The sequence below is a fragment of the Ornithorhynchus anatinus genome, chromosome 1, assembly GCF_004115215.2.
Source record: "Ornithorhynchus anatinus isolate Pmale09 chromosome 1, mOrnAna1.pri.v4, whole genome shotgun sequence".
NCBI lineage: Eukaryota > Metazoa > Chordata > Mammalia > Monotremata > Ornithorhynchidae > Ornithorhynchus > Ornithorhynchus anatinus.
In genome coordinates, this window is record NC_041728.1 from 130,034,649 (window position 1) to 130,054,303 (window position 19,655).

Sequence of the window (19,655 nt, forward strand, 5' to 3'; positions counted from 1 at the left end):
ACTCCCAGTCCTGTGCTCTATCCACTAAGCCAATGCTGCTTCTCTGATGGAAATCAGCCTCCTTCATGAATTACCCCGATACATATATTTTTTATGGTATTTGTTAAGCCCTTACGATGTGCCAGGCACTGGGGTAGATGCCAGCTAATCAGTTGGACACAGTCCGTCCCAAATGGGGCTCAGAGTCTTACTCCCCATTTTACTGATAAGGAAACTCAGGCAGAGAGGAAGTGAAATGACTTGCCCAAGGTCACACAGCAGACAAGTGGCAGAGCCAGGATAAGAATCCAGATCCTTCTGACTCCCAGGTCCGTGCTCTATCGACTAGGGCACACTGTTTCCCTCCTCGCACCAGGCTTGGGAGTCGGGGGTCATGGGTTTGAATCCCAGATCTGCCACTTGTCAGCTGTGTGACTGTGGGCAAGTCACTTCACTTCTCTGTGCCTCAGTTACCTCATCTGTAAAATGGGGATTAAGACTGTGAGCCTCACGTGGGACAACCTGATGACCCTTTATCTCCCCCAATGCTTACAACAATGCTCTGCACATAGTAAGCGCTTAACAAATACCAACATCATTATTATTATTATTATTATCTCTGAGGACAGAGAGGAGCCCGGCTTCCAAATTCAGTGGTTGAGCAACACCAAAAAAGCCTCCCCCAATCCTGGGGTGGCTCAGACCAAGGAACACCTCAAGGGTTTAGGGAGGGTTGTCCCTTTGGGGCTGTAGCCAGGGCTCGGGCCAAAAACCTGGTGTGGGTCCCAGTGGCCCATGCAGAGGGTGAGTGAAGTTAAGCCTGGCTCAGTGGAAAAGAGCCTGGGCTTCGGAGTCAGAGGTCATGAGTTCGACTTCCGGCTCTGCCATTTGTCAGCTGTGTGACTGTGGGCAAGTCACTTCACTTCTCTGGGCCTCAGTTACCTCATCTGTAAAATGGGGATTAAGACTGTGAGCCCCACGTGGGACAACCTGATGACCCTGTATCTACCCCAGCGCTTAGAACAGTGCTCTCTGCACATAGTAAGCGCTTAACAAATACCAACGTTATTATTATTATTACTTTAACGAGTGGAAATTCCGCTCTAAAACCTCTCCTCCCTCCCTTCTTCCCTTCAGTCTGATGCTGGGCAGCAGCGGGGCTCATAAAAGGCACTTTGCCATGACCTCCCTCACTCTTCTGGCAAGTGGGATCCTAGAAAGCTGCCCTAGGGCAGAATGTGGGGGTGTCCCCTGGGGCCCTATGGGAGTCGGGGACACCGGTGACTTGGGCAAGTCCTTCCCTTGATACTCTACATGGTAGAAGCTGCCATGAGGCTCATTATCCAGGAGAGTGAAGCTCCCTAACAACAACAACAATAATAATCATTGTGATATTTGTTAAGCACTTACTATGTGCCAGGTACTGGGGAAACAGTATGGCATTACAGATAGATCAAGGGCCTCAGAGTCAGGAGGTCATGGGTTCTAGTCCCCGCTTTGCCACTTGCCTGCTGTATGACCTGGGGCAAGTCACTTCACTTCTCTGGGCCTCAGTTACCTCAGTTGTAAAATGGGGAGTGAGACTGTGAACCCCACATGGGACAGGGACCGGGTCCAGCCCAATTGGCTTGAATTCACCCTAGCACTTAGTACAGTGCTCTGCACACAGTAAGCGCTCAAGAAATACGATTGAATGAATGAATAGTAAGCCCTTAAATACCATTATTATTATTACTACTAAGCCCTGGGGTGGTTATGAGTAAATCGGGTCCCTGTCCCATGTGGGGCTCACAGTTTCAATCCCCATTTTACAGATGAGGTCACTAAGGACCAGAGGAGTAAAGTGATTTGCCCTCGGGGCCTGGGCAATTGCCTCCTCTGGACCGGCCCTAGGGGAGCGGTGCCCTAAGGGAGAGCAGCTCAGGCTAGGCTTGCCTCTCAGTTCGGGCGCCTTGCTACATGGCTGAGTTCATTCATTCAATAGTATTTATTGAGCGCTTTCTATGTGCAGAGCACTGGACTAAGCGCTTGGAATGGACAAATCGGCAACAGATAGAGACAATCCCTGCCCTTTGACGGGCTTACAGTCTAATCGAGGGAGACGGACAGACAAGAACTATGGCAAGGGTCTTGGATGGTTCAGGATGGACGTCAATCCCAGAACACTTGGGAATTGCTGGGGAGGAATCCCGAGTCACTCCTGCCCCGGAGGGTCTCTAAGCGGGTGTCATCTTGTCGAGCAGACCACCCTAGGGTGAGCCAATGCTTTCCAGGGGACCCAAACCTCTGTGGGTTGCAGCTAGACTGAAAGCTTCTCCACTAGGCTGTAAATTCCTTGTGGGCAGGAATCCTGTCTACCAAATCTGTTGTATTGTACTCTCCCAAACGCTTAGTACAGAGCTCTACTCATAGTAACTGTTCAAATACCACTGATTGGTTGACAGGCTCAGTATCTCCAACCATATATTTTGGGGCTGCCAAATGTGACACTTCTGCGCACCTCAGAGAAGCAGCGAGGCTTAGTGGAAGAGCCCGGATTTAGGAGTCAGAGGATGTGGGTTCTAATCCCGGCTCTGCCACTTGTCTGCTGTGTGACCTTGGGCAAACCACTTCTCTGGGCCTCAGTTACCTCATCTGTACAATGAGGATTAAGACTATGAGCCCCACGTGGGACAACCTGATTACCTTTTATCTACTCCAGCCCTTAGAAAGTGCTAGGCACATAGTAAGCGCTTAACAAATACCATCATCATCATCGTCATCATTAGAGAGAGTAACCGTTTCAAACTAGCTACAAAATCCAGCTGGTCAAGGACAATTCCTTTTGGAAGCTGAATGGTAAAGCTCTTTTAATGAGCTTGTCCCCCATCCATCACAGAGCATGCAAAGTGACCTTATTAAAAGAGTCAATTAAAGGTTTAGATGACACAAAAATATTTCCAGTTTTTTCTTTGCGGATCACTCAATCAGTGGTACTTATTAAACACTCCTCTATGCAGCTAAAAGGGCACAGTGGAGTTGGCAGACACAATCCCGTTCCTCAACAGTTTACAGTCTAGCCGGTGAGAAAGATGTTAAAATAAGTTCCAGATAGGGGAAGCAGAGGAGTATGTATATAAGGGCTGTGGGAACGGGTGAGTATCAGAGTGCTAAGGTATACAAAACCAGAGATGACACAGAAGGGAGGGAAAATAGAGTGAGGGGCTGAGTCAGGAAGGCTTCCTGGAGGAGATGTAACTATAGTAGGACTTTGAAGACGGGAAGTATGGTAGTCTGTCGGATATGAAATTACAGGGAGTTTCAGGCAGGAGGGAAGATGATCTGTGTGAATTTCCAATTGAAACAGAAACCTGAACCTGTATCTTGGCATGATAGCAAAGGAGAAACCGATGATTTAATAGTTTTTTCCTATATATCAGTCCATATATTTCTTCATGACTTTTGCAAAAGAATAGAGGAAAACTTATGCTCAAAGTGGCTGGTTCCTTCCGCAATCCTTAGGAGGGGGTCATCTAATGAAGGCTCTGTGCGAGGGCCTTTGGTCTACGAGCTTTTAGGTGGTGCTAAATATTCATCTTGGACCAAGAACTTTGGGATTCTGCCCAACAGAAGTTGCTATGAAATGCTGGTTTTTCTTAGAAGTGCTTTTTTTAAAAAATTATGCCTAGGGTTCTAGAAAGTCTTTCTTTAAGGGTCTCAGAGCACTTTTTAGAAATTAGCAAATTATCCTCACAATTTTCCACAAGGGAAGGGAAAACTCTGATTTTACAGAAGAGGAAGCAGCGTGGCCTAGAGGAAAAAGCACAGGCCTGGGAGTCAGGATTCCTGGGTCACTGGCTGCTGTGTGACCTTGGACAAGTCATTTAGCTACTCTGTGCCTAAGTTTCCTCATCCTTTTTTTTTAATGGTATTTGCTAAGCTTTTACGATGGGTCAGGTGCCGTACTAAGCCCCGGAGTAGATACAAGACAATCAGGTTTGACATAGTCCATGTCCCACATAGGGGTCCCAGTCTTAATCTCCATTTTACAGATGAGGGAATTGAGGCACAGAGAAGTCTCGCCCAAGGTCACACAGCAGATAAGTGGCAGAGCTAGGATTAGAACCCATGACCTTCTGACTCCCAGCCCGTGCTCTTTCCACTAGACTACACTGCTGCTCATTAGCAAAATAGGGGTGAAATCCTTGTTTTCCCTCCCGCTTTGACTGCAAGCCCCATGTGGGTCAGACACTTTGTTCAATCTGAATATCTTGCATCTACCCTAGAGCTTAATACAGTGCTTGGGACATAGTAAGTGCTTAACATATACCACAATGTCTGTTATATCGTACTCTCCCAAGTGCTCAGTACAGTGCTCTGCACACAGTAAGCGCTCAGTAAATACAATTGAATTGTTATTATTATTACTGTTAGAAGAGGAAACTGAAGCTTAGCTATATGGAGTGAATCGTTTGCACCGTGAGAGCCTTGATGGAGTAAAGAATCCAGCCGGCCAATCAACTTCCCATGACCCAAGCAATAGACTTTCCTATAAAAGTCAGAGCCAGGACACTCTAAGCCTCTTCACATAGAGAAAAATAGATACATCTGTTATGACTCTGACCTGACAATAATGTCATGGAAATGGGTTTTCTTCTCTTTTTCTCTCTCCAGAGCTCTCACGAGACTTGTAAACGTGCCCGAAACTTGCAGCTCCTGAAGGGTCTCAGCGATCACATCACTTGCAAACTGCCTGCCAGGGAGAATGAGAGAGGAACAGAACACGTTAATATGGTTCCTCTGCCTTGGTGAGGGGTCGCAGTTCGTGACTGTCTTGGTAAAGCGGTTCAAAAATGAAAAACACTCACTAATCTTCAACGTCAGTTATGATAATAATTACTGTCATATTTGTTAAGCACTTACCCTGTGTCAAGCACTGTATGAAGCGCTGGGGTAGAGACAAGATAAGCAGGTCCCATATGGGGTTCACAGTCTAAGTAGGAGGGAGAAAGGTGTTGAATCCCATTTTGCAGATGAGGAAACAGACACAGAGAAGGTAAGTGACTTGCCCAAGGTCACCCAGCAGAGAAGGGGCAGAGCTGAAATTAGGACTCAGGTCCTCTGACTCCCAGGTCCATGCTCTTTCCACTAGACCACACTGCTTCTGTATCATTCATTCAATCGTATTTATTGAACACTTACTGGGTGCTGAGCACTGTACTAAATGCTTGAAACGTATAATTCGGCAATAGATAGAGACAGGCCCTGCCCAACTACGGGTTCACAGTCTAAACGGGGGAGACAGGCAACAAAACAGCAAAACAATTGTCTGCATTGTCTATTACCTTAGGTTTTCCAATATTTAATGTGGCTCCTGGAAGCAGAGTGGCCTCCTTAAAGGAAGAACATGGGCCTGGGAGGCAGGGGACCTGAGTCCTAAGCCCGGCTCCACCACTTGCCTCCTGTGGAACCTTGATCAAGCCACTTAATTTCTCTGCAACTCAGTTTCTTCATCTTTAAAATGGGGATTCAGTACTTGTTCTCCCTTCCTCTTAGACTGTGAGCTCCAAGTGGGATAGAGACTGTGACCAACCTGAATATCTTCTATCTACCCCAGCGCTTAGTACAGTGCTTGGCACAGAGTAAGCGTTTAACCAACACCACAGTTATGACTATTATCATTATCGTATTCAGTCAACTTTGAAGATAAAACTTTAATATACTGAGGTCTTGAAATAGAAACCTGTGTTCTTTGGTTACAATAACCGAGCAGCTCAGCCCCTTGTATTTTTCCAGGCTGAAATAGCACTTAAGTAGAAGCTTGCATGAACACAGTGTGAAAAACATATAGTCCACACCAAATTGTTGCAGATTCTTGACCTCTTCAAGTTCTTCACTGCTGCGATGAATAACCGTTCATTTCTTTATTCCTCCTCTCTATTCAAAACACTTCCACCTTAATACAATCATTCATCCTATCCCGCCTAGATAACTGCATCAGCCTCCTTGCTTACCTCCCAACCTCCTGCCTCTCCCCACTCCAATCCATAATTCACTCCGCTGCCCGGATTATCTTTCCACAGAAACGTTCAGGGCATGTCGCCCTTCTCCTCAAAAATCTCCAGTGGTTGCCTACCCACCTCCATATCAAACAAAAACTCCTCACCATTGGCTTTAAAGCTCTCCATCACCTCACCACCCCCTGCCTCACCTCACTTCGCTCCTACAACCCAGTCCGCACACTCTGCTCCTCCAGTGCTAACCTTCTCACTCTGCCTCCATCTCACCTGTCTCACCGCCAACCCCTGGCCCACGTCCTACCCCTGGTCTGGAACGCCGCCCCTCCTCAAATCCGCCAGACAGTTAATCTCCCCGCCCTTCAAAGCCCTACGGAAGGCACATCTCCTCCAAGAGGTCTTCCCAGACTAGGCCCCACTTTTCCTCATCCCCCACTCCCTTCTGCACCACCCTGACTTGCTCCCTTTGTTCTTCCCCCCCCTCCCCACCCCTCAGCACTTACATATCTGTCATTTATTTATATTGATGTCTGTCTCTGCCCCTCTAGACTGTAAACTTGTTGTGGGAAGGGATTGTCTCTATTGCTGTATTGTACTTTCCCAAACTCTTAGTACAGAGCTCTGCACACAGTAAGTGCTCAATAAATACAATGGAAAAAAAATGTTTTTTGTTTTGTTTTTTCTCCTTCAATTTTTGCACTGCATCCTACTTCTGGAAAAGTGCTGAAGAAATGCATTTTCCAAGGTTATACAGCACCCTGGGGTCTGTGACTGAGCTATCTGCCAAATATAAGTGAACGATGAAGGCTGGGGACTATTCCAAGAATATTATTTATTACTCAGGTCACTTCAGGACAGCTTTGGAGAAGAACTGTCACCCTGAACATGAAAAGGACCAATCCTGGTTAGGTTATAAGATCACTGTGGGCAGGGAACCTGTCTACCAACTCTGCTTTATTGTACTCTCCCAAGAGCTTAGTACAGTGGTCTGTACACAGTAAGCACTCAATAACTACCACTGATTGATTGGAACACTTTATAAGGAAAATGTCTATTTCCTCTTCTGTGCTCCATTTAAGTCTAGTTAGAGTCATAGCTTTGAGACAGTTTCTGGCTCAAATACTGATTTATCCAATGTCCAGGCTACAAAAATCACATCCCTTTTGAAACGAGTAAGTTTTCTTTTTGGTTTCCAGAGGGGCACCAAACCTTCACTGGAGCCCTGAAATGACCCCTCCTGTTCAGAGCTGAATGGCACTCTAAGGAAAACTTCCTGTCTCATCACAGCAACCCCGTGTCAGCTTAGGCCAAACTAAACCCCGCATGAAGTCAGGTAGAAATTGCTAGAAGTTTCTGGAACTGGAAACTGAAACTAAGAAGCAGTAGGCCCTAGTGGATAGATCCTAGACCTGGGAATCAGAAGGGCCTGGGTTCTAATCCCGGCTATGCCACCTGTCTGCTTTGTGACCTTGGACAAGTCACTTGACTTCTCTGTGCCTCAGTTCCCTCATCTGTAAAATGCGGATTAATACTGTGAGCCTCATGTGGGACCCGTTGACCTTGTATCTACCCCAGCACTTAGTAGAGTGCCTGGCACACAGTAAGCACTTAAAAAAAGCCATTAAAGGAGTCCTCCCCCTCCAAAAAAAAATCAGCTCACTCCTCAGGACCCTCCCAAGGGGAAAGGGCAAGAGCTAGAGAAGTTTATAAAATCCCCAAAGCCTAAAATCAATCCATCAATCAGTGGTACGTATTGAGAGCTTATTCTGGTCAGACTACACTTGGGAAAGTACACTAGAGAAAGTAGACACGGTCCCTATCATCAAGGATTTTACCGATCTAATGGGAAGGAGTGGAGGAGAGACAAATGCCTGGTGCCGGGAGGGAAAAAAAGTTAGAAAACGGTGTACAACAGGAGGGCTGATTTTCATCAGGGTGATGAACCGAGGAAGGAGCTGAGAATGGCAGGAAAGCAGAGCAGCATTTCAGAGGGATTGAGAGCCCCCGATTGTAAATGAGAAGAAGCGCGAGCTCAGGAATCTGCTTTAAAATTCTGTTGGGCAATTACTGTTGAGGCTGAAATGTCCAGACTAAGTGAATGCAGCATATCTGTTCAAACAGATAACAAAGAAGAGTGCCGGTCTTGTCTGTGTGATGAACTTGCTAATTCAGAGAGAATCGCGTTCACGGGGCTGCTGGCTGGCGGCCACTGGGCATTTCCTGCCAATTGCAGTTGCTGGTCTTGGGAGGGGCAGGACCAATGCTCTGAACCCCGAATGTTTCCTGGGCATCTTGGGGAGCAGGGGGTGGGGAGCCTAAATAGAAAAGTCATGGGATGGTGGCTGCAATCCCCAGGGGCATTAGTTGGAACCAAGAGCGTCCCAGCCTGGTGTAGTGGCACGGCCCGGGGACTCAGGGGTTCTAATCGCGACTCTGCCACTTGTCTGCTGTGTGGCTTTGGGCAAGTCACTTTACTGCTCTGTGCCTCAGTTACCTCATCTGTAAAATGGGAGTGAAGACTGTGAGCCCCTTGTGGGACGGGGACTGTGTCCAACCCAATTTGCTTGTATCCACCCCAGCGCTTAGTAGAGTGCCTGGCACAGAGGAAGCACTTAACAAATACCACTATTATTATTATTTGGATTCCCATGGCTGAAAACAGCTATGGGGATTAGAACCTGGTATTGGATTTGGGAGCCCACCCTCAAAAAAGCCACTACCACATTACTGATCCTCACCTCAGCCAGGCATTCTTTCTCTCGCTTGTGCTGATCCCGTGTATCACCCCTGGGGCAGAGAAATTCCCGAACCAGTGATTCTTCATTGATTAATCACCTCTATGAGCTGCCTTACAATGCAAGTTAAACACAATTCTTGCCTCACGGGAGTTTATAACCTTCACCAGTCATTGATTCACTTTAGAGAAGCAGCTTGGCCTAGTGGAAGGAGCACAGGCCTGGAAGTCAGGAGGCTTGGGTTCTAATCCCAGCTCTGCCACACGTCTGCTGGGTGACCTTGAGCCAGTCACTTCACTTCTCTGAGCTTCAGTTACCTCATCTGTAAAATGGGGATTTAATCTTACTCCCTCTTACTTTGACTGTGCGCCCCATTTGGGATGGGGACTGTGGCCAACCTAACTCCCTCAGAAGTTAAGATGGACATACAGTAAGTGCTTAACAAATATCATAATAATAATTACTCTGATTATTTCGGGGGCAGCCTCTCTCCTCTCTGTGGCCCCAGCCACCCATTTATCAATCCTCTCCCCGCCCTAGTTATTAGCAAAGCTCCGAATTTGTTCCCCTTCTCTCTTACCTATCGGCTTGAACTTTCTTGAGGGTCTCCATGGTCAATATGGTCTGCTTTGTGGGTCTGTTGATGAGGTGGTCAACCGTCGGGTCAGCTTGACTCGCCTCCTGATCCTTCTGGCTGAATACGGTCGACTTTGGCCCTTTGGCTGACATTGCCGGAACACTTTCTCTCCAGGAGTTTGTTGGGGTTTCTGGCTTGTTTCCCGTGACTAGGCGGCTTGGAATGTCTACCCCCATTTCTCCGCTTCCCCTCTAAAGCAATAGATAAGATGTGGTGTGAGGCCATGAGAGGAAGAGAGGGGAAACTGTAAACAAGGAAGACAAAGAGACTTGAAATCTAAAATAATTGATTCTTTTTTTATGATATTTGCTAAGCGCTTACTATGTATCGCAGCGTGGCTCAGTGGAAAGAGCATGGGCTTAGGAGTCAGGGGTTATGGGTTCTAATCCTGGCTCCGTCACCTGCCGTCTGTGTAACTTTGGCCAAGTCACTTAACTTCTCGGTGCCTCAGTTACCTCATCTGTAAAATGGGGATTAAGACTGTAAGCTTCATGTGGGACAACCTGATTACCTTATATCTACCCCAGCGCTTAGAACAGTGCTCAGCACATAGTAAGCACTTAACAAATACCAACATTATTATTATTATGTATCAAGTACTGTTATAAGTGCTCTGACTGAAAACAAGGAAGACAAATAGACCTGAAATATAAAATAATTGATTCTTTTTTATGGTATTTGTTAAGCACTTACTATGTATGAAGCACTGTTATAAGCACTAGGATAGAGATGTATATCAGGGTGCACACAGTCCCGGTCCCTCATGGGGCTCATGCTCTAAATAGGAGGGAGTAGGATTTAACCCCCATTTTATAGTTGAGGATACTGAGGCACAGAGAAGTGAAGGACCTGCCCAAGGTCATACAGCAGACAAGGGGCAGAACGAGGATTAGAACCCAGGTCCTCTGACTCGCAGGTCCACGTTCTTTCCATGCTACATCTCCGATGAGTTGATAGTTAATGTTCATTATAACTGTTGAAAACTGATTGCCCCTTTTCTCTTTGCAAATATCCTATTTTTGGCTTGAATTTAAAAAATAGTCCGGGGCATTTTTAAATCCTGCACATTTGAAGTGGTATCATATTTTATTTTGCACCTCTGTGAAACATTTTATTTGCTCGCAGTGAAAGTTTTTCTTTACCGTTAGCACTCATAATGTAAAAAGTATGCCTTTACATGTTCACCAACCCCTCACAGAAAATCCCAAAATAATTCAGGTGCTGTGGCGTAGCTCAGGAAGATCTCAGCCGCTGACATGAACTCTTTATTTTATAGTCTTTCCCCTTAGATAAATAATAACCCCTTTTTCCTCTGCGGGAAAGAACATTTGGCAAAAGGTTTAAATGTTCCTCAGTATATTTTAAATTAAAGCCAGGAAGATATTTGCAAAGAGAAAAGAATCAATGGGTTTTCCATAGTTAGAATGAAAATTAGCTAGAAGTCAGCTAATAGTATTTATTGAGCACCTACTGTGGTGCACAGCACTGTGCTGAGTGCTTGGGATTGTACGGAAGAATCAGCAAATAAGCCTATGCATTGGACCTGTTATTTGGCCACACTGAAAGATCTGTGAAGAAGAAATATTTACACAAAGTTGAAAACAAAAGCAGATCGGGTGGAGGGAAACTTGGGGAAAACCAGAAAGGACACTTCATTTCTCCCTGATGCACAATAAATGTTGGTATAACCCTTAGGCACTTACAATAGAGTCATTTTTGGCATCATTTTCCTCAAACTGAAGGACAACTCTAGTAAGGCATTTCAGAAAAAAAAGAACAACATAATCAACCAGTGGCTTCCTCCAGGGTGGATGATACGGCAAGAATTCATTCACAAGCCTATTGTGGGCAGGGATGGTCTCTTTATTGCTGAATTGTACTTGTCAAGTGCTTAGTACAGTGCTCTTCACACAGTAAGCACTCAGTAAATATGATCGAATGAATGAATGAATTAAGCACTTACTACGCACAGGCACTGGGAAAAAAAAATGCATGTGAATGAGAATTAGTCTTTGTTTCTGCCTTAATCTAACAAAGACTAAGGGGAGAGGCGGAGGATTGGCCACAGACAGATAAGGAAACATGAAACAGTAAGAACAGGAAAACAACATAAAAAACGTAGACCTCATAATTACAGTAAGAGGACCAGAGCATGGAGAGCTCTTAAATTGTGAAAAAAATTCTCTAATATTCCTACTTATCTATTTGGACCTGTATCAAATTACAGGAGCATTCAGTAATAACTGTGGTATTTATTAAGTGCTTACTGTACTGAGCCCTAGGGTGGGTACAAGCAAATCAGGTTGTTGATGATGATAGTATTAAGCGCTTACTACGTGCCAAACACTGTTCTAAGCTCTGGGGTAAATACAAGGTAATCAGTTGTCCCACGTGGGGCTCACAGTCGTAATCCTTATTTTACAGATGAGGGAACTGAGGTTGGGCACAGTCCCTGTCCCACATGGGGCTCACAATCTCAATCCCCATTTTACAAGTGAGGTAACTGAGGCACAGAGAAGTCAAGTGACTTGCCCAAGGTCACACACCTTCCGAAGAGTGATCGTCATTGTAACAGTTGGTAAACAGGTTTCTTTTGGTTCCTTCACTTGAAAAATCAAGGGTTGGGAGGAAATAGGGGCAAATTGGTAGGGATCCTTGGATGTAAGAGGAAGGGATTCCTGAAGAGAGTATCTTCTTGGACTTAGATTTGCTCTGATAAATCACGGTATTTGTAAAACACTTACTATGTGCCAAGTACTGTTCTAAGAGCTGGGAGGGATACAAGGTAATTAGGTTGTCCCACATGGAGCTCACAGTCTTCATCCCCATTTTACAGATGAGGTAACTAAGGCACAGAGAAGTGAGGTGACTTGCCCAAAGTCACACAGGTGACAAGTGGCGGAGCCAGAATTAGAACCCATGACCTCTGACTCCCCAGCCTGGGCTCTTTCCACTGAGCCATGCTGCTTCTCTTTATCCACCCCCTCCTCAGCCCAACAGCACTTACGTACATATCTGGAATATATTTATTGATAGTAATATCTCTCTCCTCCTCTAGTTTGTAAGCTCATCGTGGGTGGGGAACGTGTCTACCAACTCTGTTATATTGCAATCTCTCAAGCGCTTAATACAGTGCTCTGCATAAAGTAAGCGCCCAATAAATACGATCGATTGATGGGACAACCTCGACTGAGTCAGAGGGCCGAATGCCTCCGGGCCTACCCCAATTGGAAAAAAAAATGCTTCCAGAGGAAACACCGGATGCCCGGCAATGTGCAAGACCCTTGGGACCAAGGAGGAAGTCTGGGGAAGTAATAATAATAATGTTGGTATTTAAGCGCTCACTATGTGCCGAGCACTGTTCTAAGCACTGGGGTAAACACAGGGTAATAGGGTAATAAAGTAGTAGGTGGCCGGCAGGTAGAGCGGGCCGGGAATTTATGGAGCTCTGGCCCGATCCCTCGTTCTGACTCATGCCTGAGAGGCTCCGCTTTACTGGGCGCCTTCCTCTTCCTCCCCATCTCCCCCGGCCTCCCTACTTTTGACCATGTTCTCTCCCAGTATCTGCTCTTACCTTGACAAAAGGGAGCAAAGGTCTATCCTTCCGATGATTCAGCAGTTTCATTCCAGGGCATGAAAACCACCTTGCTTGAGAGCCGAGGTCAATTTGGGTAATTGATGGGCCCTTTATTAGGCCCGGATTCTATTATAGTCAACAATTTCAGGCAGATGAGAGCGGGGATGTGGGCTCCTGACAACTCTTCCGGGTGACTGGGCACAGACTGACCTCTGTTGGTGCTGCCTCATAGTGAATTAGCATCTCTCATATCTGTCTTGGAGCTGCAGTGACCATCCATGAGCTACAAGCAGCCTTTCCAAGACCCACTTTTAAGAATAATAATAATGGTATTTTTTAAGCACTTACTGTGTGCCAAGCCCTGTACTGAGTCCCCCCCTTTCCCTCTGCTCCTCCTCCCCTCCCCATTCCCTCCCCCTTCTCCTGCCCTCTGCTCTTCCCCTTTCCCCTCCCCTCAGCACTGTGCATATTTGAATAGATTATTTATTACTCTATTTATTTTGTTAGGGATGTGCATATATCTCTGATTCTATTTATCTTGATGATATCTATGCCAGACTACTTGTTTTGTTCTGTTCTGCTTTGCTGTCTCCCCCGTTTAGACTGTGAGCCCGTCATTTGGCAGGGATTGTCTCTATCTGTTGCCGAATTGTACGTGGCAAGCGCTTAGTACAGTGCTCTGCACATAGTAAGCGCTCAGTTAATACTATTGAATGAATGTACTGAGCACAGGGATGGATACAAGCAAATCGGGTTGGACACAGTCCCTGTCCCACGTGGGGCTCAGGGTCTCAATCCCCATTTTACAGATGAGGCAACTGAGACACAGAGAAGTGAAGTGACTTGCCCAAGGTCACACAGCAGGCAAGCGGCAGAGCCGGGATTAGAACCCATGACCTCTGACTCCCAGGCCCGTGCTCTAGCCACTACGCCGCGCTACTTCGCTGAGAAATGAAAACGTTATTTATTCTATGGCCGAAAGGGTCATCATCACCTTCATAAAACTCCTTCAGAACAGGAGTTGCAGTGCCCTCTAGACTGTACGATTGTTGTGGCCAGGGAATGTGCCCCTTTATTGTTATATAATAATAAAAACAATGGTGTATGGTAAGCGCTTACTATGTGCCAAGCACTGTTCTAAGCACTGGGGTAGATGCAAGGTAATCAGGTTGTCCCACGTGGGGCTCAGTCTTAATCCCCATTTTACAGATGAGGTCACTGAGGCACAGAGAAGGTAAGTGACTTGCCCAAAGTCACACAGCTAATGAGGGACAGAGCGGGAATTAGAACCCATCACCTCTGATTCCCAGGTCCGTACTCTTTCCATTAAGCCACTCATATATATATTATTATTCATACTTAAATGCTTGAGAGAGTATATGTTAGTAGCGTGGCTCATTTTACCTCATCTGTAAAATGGGGGTGAAAACTGTGAGCCCCACATGGGACAACCTGATCACTTTGTATCCCCCAGTGCTTAGAACAGTGCTTTGCACATAGTAAGTGCTTAACAAATACCACCATTTTTTATTATACTACTACTAATATATATTATACTATTATGTATATAGTGTAGTATATATGTATATATATGTGTATATGTGTGTGTATATATATATGTGTGTGTGTATATACATATAAGTACAGTGTGCTGCACACAGTAAGCGTTCAATAAATAGGATCAGTCGACTAGAGTTCACGGGAAATGCCCATGGACAGAAGCAGCATGGACTCGTGGACAGGGCACAGGCCTGGGAGTCAGAAGGACCTGGATTCTAATCCTGGCCTTGCCACTTGTCTGCTGTGGACCTTGGGGAAGTCACTTCTATGTACCACTTGTCAGCTGTGTGACTGTGGGTAAGTCACTTAACTTCTCTGTGCCTCAATTCCCTCATCTGTAAAATGGGGATTAAGACTGTAAGCCTCATGTGGGACAACCTGATTACTCTGTATCTACCCCAGTGCTTAGAACAGTGCTCTGCACATAGTAAGCGCTTAACAAATACCAACATTATTATTATCTCACTTCCTTCATCTGCAAAATAAGGATTCAATACCTGTGCTCCCTCCTACTTAGAATGGGAGGCCCATGTGGGACCTGCCTATCCTGTATCTACCCCAACCCTTAGTCCAGTGTTTGGCACATAGTAAGTGCTTAACAAATACCACGATTATTATTATTATTATTAGATTGTACTTTTTCAGCACTTATTTAATTGTAAATCTAAGTTAATAAAACTCAACGGTTAAAATTTCTAAAGCAATATTTACACATAGGAAAAACCAAAATGCATTTAGAAACACAAACTAGGTTTGGAGGAGGTTCGCCACTGAGAAAGATTCCTTTGTGTTGCACAGTTCTGAAGCGATAGGAAATCATTGCCCTAAAAAATTACTCCTAGCTCCTATTTCTTTTCGGAACAGCAATGTCCTCTTCTGCACTGCTGTTCAGGTGCTGTTCTCGGATACTTCAGTGTCTTTATAATTGCCAGTTGAAAAAAAAAGGCAGCACGGCCTAGTGGAAAGAGTATGGGACTGGGAGTTAGAGGACCTGAGTTCTAATCCCACCTCCACTATTTGTCAGCTGTGTGACTTTGGGCAAATCATTTAACTTTTCTGTGCCTCAGCTACCTCATCTGTAAAACGGGGATTAAAACTGTGAGCCCCACGTGGGATATGGACTGTGTCCAATCCGATTATCTTGTATTTACCCCAGGGCTTAATACAGCACCCGAAACATAGTAAGCACTTAACTAATCCCCTAAAAAAAAGTTTTTGTGCAGATATGACACATGACTGCACACACCCGCGGTCCCAGGGACACCGGGAGGCACACAGAGCCACACATGGACATGTGTGGCATGGTGGGTGCAAGGGGAAGGGAAAATGGGGGAGGAAATAGTAGGAAAAAGGGAGGGAGAAAGTCCCGGAACCAGGAAGAATGAGAAGAAATGAAGGAAGTGGCCTGGAGTAGAGAGGGACAATGGGTCCTGGAAATACTAATAATTGTGGTTTTGGTTAAGCGCTTACAGTGTGCCAAGCACTGTACTAAGAGCTGGGGTAATAATAATAATAATGTTGGTATTTGTTAAGCGCTTACTACGTGCAGAGCACTGTTCTAAGCGCTGGGGTAGACACAGGGTAATCAGGTTGTCCCACGTGAGGCTCACAGTTAATCCCCATTTGACAGATGAGGGAACTGAGGCACAGAGAAGTGAAGTGACTTGCCCACAGTCACACAGCTGACAAGTGGCAGAGTCGGGATTCAAACCCATGACCTCTGACTCCCAAACCCGGGCTCTTTCCACTGAGCCACGCTGCGTAGGTAGAGGATAATCAGGTCCCACATGGGGCTTGCAGTCTAAGTAGGAGGGAGAGCAGCTACTGAATTCCCATTTTACAGGGGAGGTAACTGAGGCATAGAGAAGTTGTGGCTTGCCCCAAGTCACACAGCAGAGAAGTGGCAGAATCTGGATTAGAATCCAGGTCCTGCAGCTCCCAGACCTGGGCTCTTTTTTTAAATGGTATTTGTTAAGCACTTGCTATGTTCTTGGGACTGTACTAAGCACTGGGGTAGGTATAAGACAATCAGGAGGACACAGACCCTGTCCCACATGGGGCTAACAGTCTTACTCCCCATTTTATAGATGAGACAAATGAGGCCTGGAGAAGAGAAGTGACTCGCCCAAGGTCACACAGCAGACAATTAGCAGGGCTGGGTTAGAACTCTGGTCCTTCGGCTGCCTCTCTACTGCAATGTGGGTTAGTGGAAAGAGCCAGGGCTTGGGAGTCAGAGGTCTTGGGATCTAATCCCAGCTCCGCCACATATCAGCTTGTGTGACTCTGGGCAAGTCACTTCACTTCTCTGGGCCTCAGTTACCTCATCTGGAAAATGGGGATTAAGACTGCGAGCCTCACATGGGACAACCTGATTACCTTGTATCTACCCCAGCGCTTAGAACTGTGCTTGGCACAGAGTAAGCGCTTAACAAATATCATCATTATTCTCTACTGATTCGGTAGGGTGGGTCTCACTTACACTCTTTCTCTCGCTCTCTCTCTTCCTGAACCGTTTCTAAGTTTATTATCTTCAACAAAGGTATCATAAATTGGCATTTCTGCTCGATCCCCGATGATTGAATTTCAACAGGGTAGAACCAAGATAACTCTTCCTCTTCTTAAATTTGTTACACCACTACAAAAACGCCCCAAGGTGAACAATAAATAAAAGAGCACAGCATTACCCTCAGTCAAGACTGTAAGCCCGTCAATGGGCAGGGACTGTCTCTATCTGTTGCCGATTTGTACATTCCAAGCGCTTAGTACAGTGCTCTGCACATAGTAAGTGCTCAATAAATACGATTGAATGAATGAAATGGGGGTTGCAGAGGGGAAGGCGGGGAATTTTCCTCCCTGCCCTGCACTGGGGAATGCAGAAAATCTGAATGGCATCTTTCACTGCCGTCATTCTTGAATAAATCATTTTACTTGGCCAGGGTAAATATGGGAATGCCTCTGAGCATGAGCATTTTGGCCCATAGCTGCATGAGGAAAACTGTGGACCTCAAATTTGGTCTGTAATGAGGAGGCTCAGGTCCAGGCGAGAAGTTCATGACACGGTTACACTGAAAGACTATTAGAAGGAAAGGAAACTAGAACGGATTGGGGGAAATGGGACTTAAGACAAGAAAAATCATGGCACTTACAGCGTCCCCTGGTTCACATTCATGTGGAGCGGGCATGATGAAGCTGAGGATGGACAGCTGACCCAAGGTGTCTTCCAGAACAGCAGAGATCCTCAAGACATCCAGGGGAGAGAGTGCTTCCGTTTCCTCCTGGGTGCCTGACGATTTGGAAGAAGGGGTCCCTTCCACAGCCTCTTGGCTATCGGGATCGTCGGGAGGAGGGCAAGGGTCTGATGTGCTTGTTGCCCCCTCAGCTTCTGGAGCATTCCAAGAAGTGGCTGCTTTCTGAGGTCCCTTGCTAGTAGGAGCCAGAAAAGTACGTGAGTTTGAGGAGTTCTTGCATGATGAACTCGGACAAATTTAACTCAGATTACTGCACACTTGCAGACGCTCTTCAACCTAAATGCTAAAGTGGGAGGGAGTACCGACCGTGACCCAGCTGGGAAAGAGTAGCACCTGATTTACTTGGCCTTAAAGGTGCTGCCAGCTTTTCATGGTGAGCCCGGGAGCCAAAGGCACAAGGTTTCTGAGGGGAGAAGTGAAAGGGGATGGGACTTGAGATTTTGGGTTTTGAAGAACTAATGGGCCAGGAAATCCCAATTGGAGATCTTTTCATCCCTGCTTGGAAGTCTTCAAGCCTTGCCAGAAATCTGGTGTCTGTCTCTCTCTCTTTCTAGACTGTAAACTCGCTGTGGGCAGGAAATGTGCCAGCTCTGTTGGGTTGTATATTCCCAAGTGCTTAGTACAGTATATAGTAAGCAATCAATACCATTATTCTGGTTTCATCCGAACCATGTGGAGAATTGTGGGATTTCTCTGGACTTGGAAATAAAGTTTGTCCCAGAAATCCACCCCTGCTATGGAGGTTGCACTGAAGCTCTCCAGCTTGTACTGTGCTGCCTGCCCCATATCCAAAGCCTTCTGACATCCCTAATAATAATAATAATGGTATTTGTTAAGCACTTACTATGTGTCAAGCACTGTTCTAAGTGCTAAGGTAGATACAAGTTAATTCATTCATTCAATAGTATTTATTGAGCGCTTACTATGTGCAGAGCACTGTACTAAGCGCTTGGGATGAACAAGTCGGCAACAGATAGAGACAGTCCCTGCCATTTGACGGGCTTACAGTCTAATCGGGGGAGACGGACAGACGAGAACAATGGCACTAAACAGCGTCAAGGGGAAGAACATCTCGTAAAAACAATGGCAACTAAATAGAATCAAGGCGATGTACAATTCATTAACAAAATAAATAGGGTAACGAAAATATATACAGTTGAGCGGACGAGTACAGTGCCGTGGGGATGGGAAGGGAGAGGTGGAGGAGCAGAGGGAAAAGGGGAAAATGAGGCTTTAGCTGCGGAGAGGTAAAGGGGGGATGGCAGAGGGAGTAGAGGGGGAAGAGGAGCTCAGTCTGGGAACGCCTCTTGGAGGAGGTGATTTTTAAGTAAGGTTTTGAAGAGGGAAAGAGAATCAGTTTGGCGGAGGTGAGGAGGGAGGGCGTTCCAGGACCGCGGGAGGACGTGACCCAGGGGTCGACGGCGGGATAGGCGAGACCGAGGGACGGCGAGGAGGTGGGCGGCAGAGGAGCGGAGCGTGCGGGGTGGGCGGTAGAAAGAGAGAAGGGAGGAGAGGTAGGAAGGGGCAAGGTGATGGAGAGCCTTGAAGCCTAGAGTGAGGAGTTTTTGTTTGGAGCGGAGGTCGATAGGCAACCACTGGAGTTGTTTAAGAAGGGGAGTGACATGCCCAGATCGTTTCTGCAGGAAGATGAGCCGGGCAGCGGAGTGAAGAATAGACCAGAGCGGGGCGAGAGAGGAGGAAGGGAGGTCAGAGAGAAGGCTGACACAGTAGTCTAGCCGGGATATAACGAGAGCCCGTAATAGTAAGGTAGCCGTTTGGGTGGAGAGGAAAGGGCGGATCTTGGCGATATTGTAGAGGTGAAACCGGCAGGTCTTGGTAACGGATAGGATGTGTGGGGTGAACGAGAAGGACGAGTCAAGGATGACACCGAGATTGCGGGCCTGCGGGACGGGAAGGATGGTC

General features: G+C 46.3%; 1 protein-coding gene across 2 annotated transcripts in view; it reads right to left on the reverse strand.

Moving 5' to 3' along the window:
• The window catches only part of IQCG (IQ motif containing G), a 41,267-nt gene that overhangs the window by 14,612 nt on the left and 7,000 nt on the right, over window positions 1-19,655 (reverse strand). For both annotated transcript variants that reach the window (XM_029071613.1, XM_029071604.2), the window contains exons 3-5: window positions 17,631-17,907; window positions 9,291-9,538; window positions 4,583-4,711 (exon numbers count right to left, since the gene is read on the reverse strand). In XM_029071613.1, coding sequence (XP_028927446.1) covers window positions 4,583-4,711; window positions 9,291-9,538; window positions 17,631-17,907 — 654 coding nt within the window. The remainder of the gene's footprint in view (window positions 1-4,582; window positions 4,712-9,290; window positions 9,539-17,630; window positions 17,908-19,655) is intronic.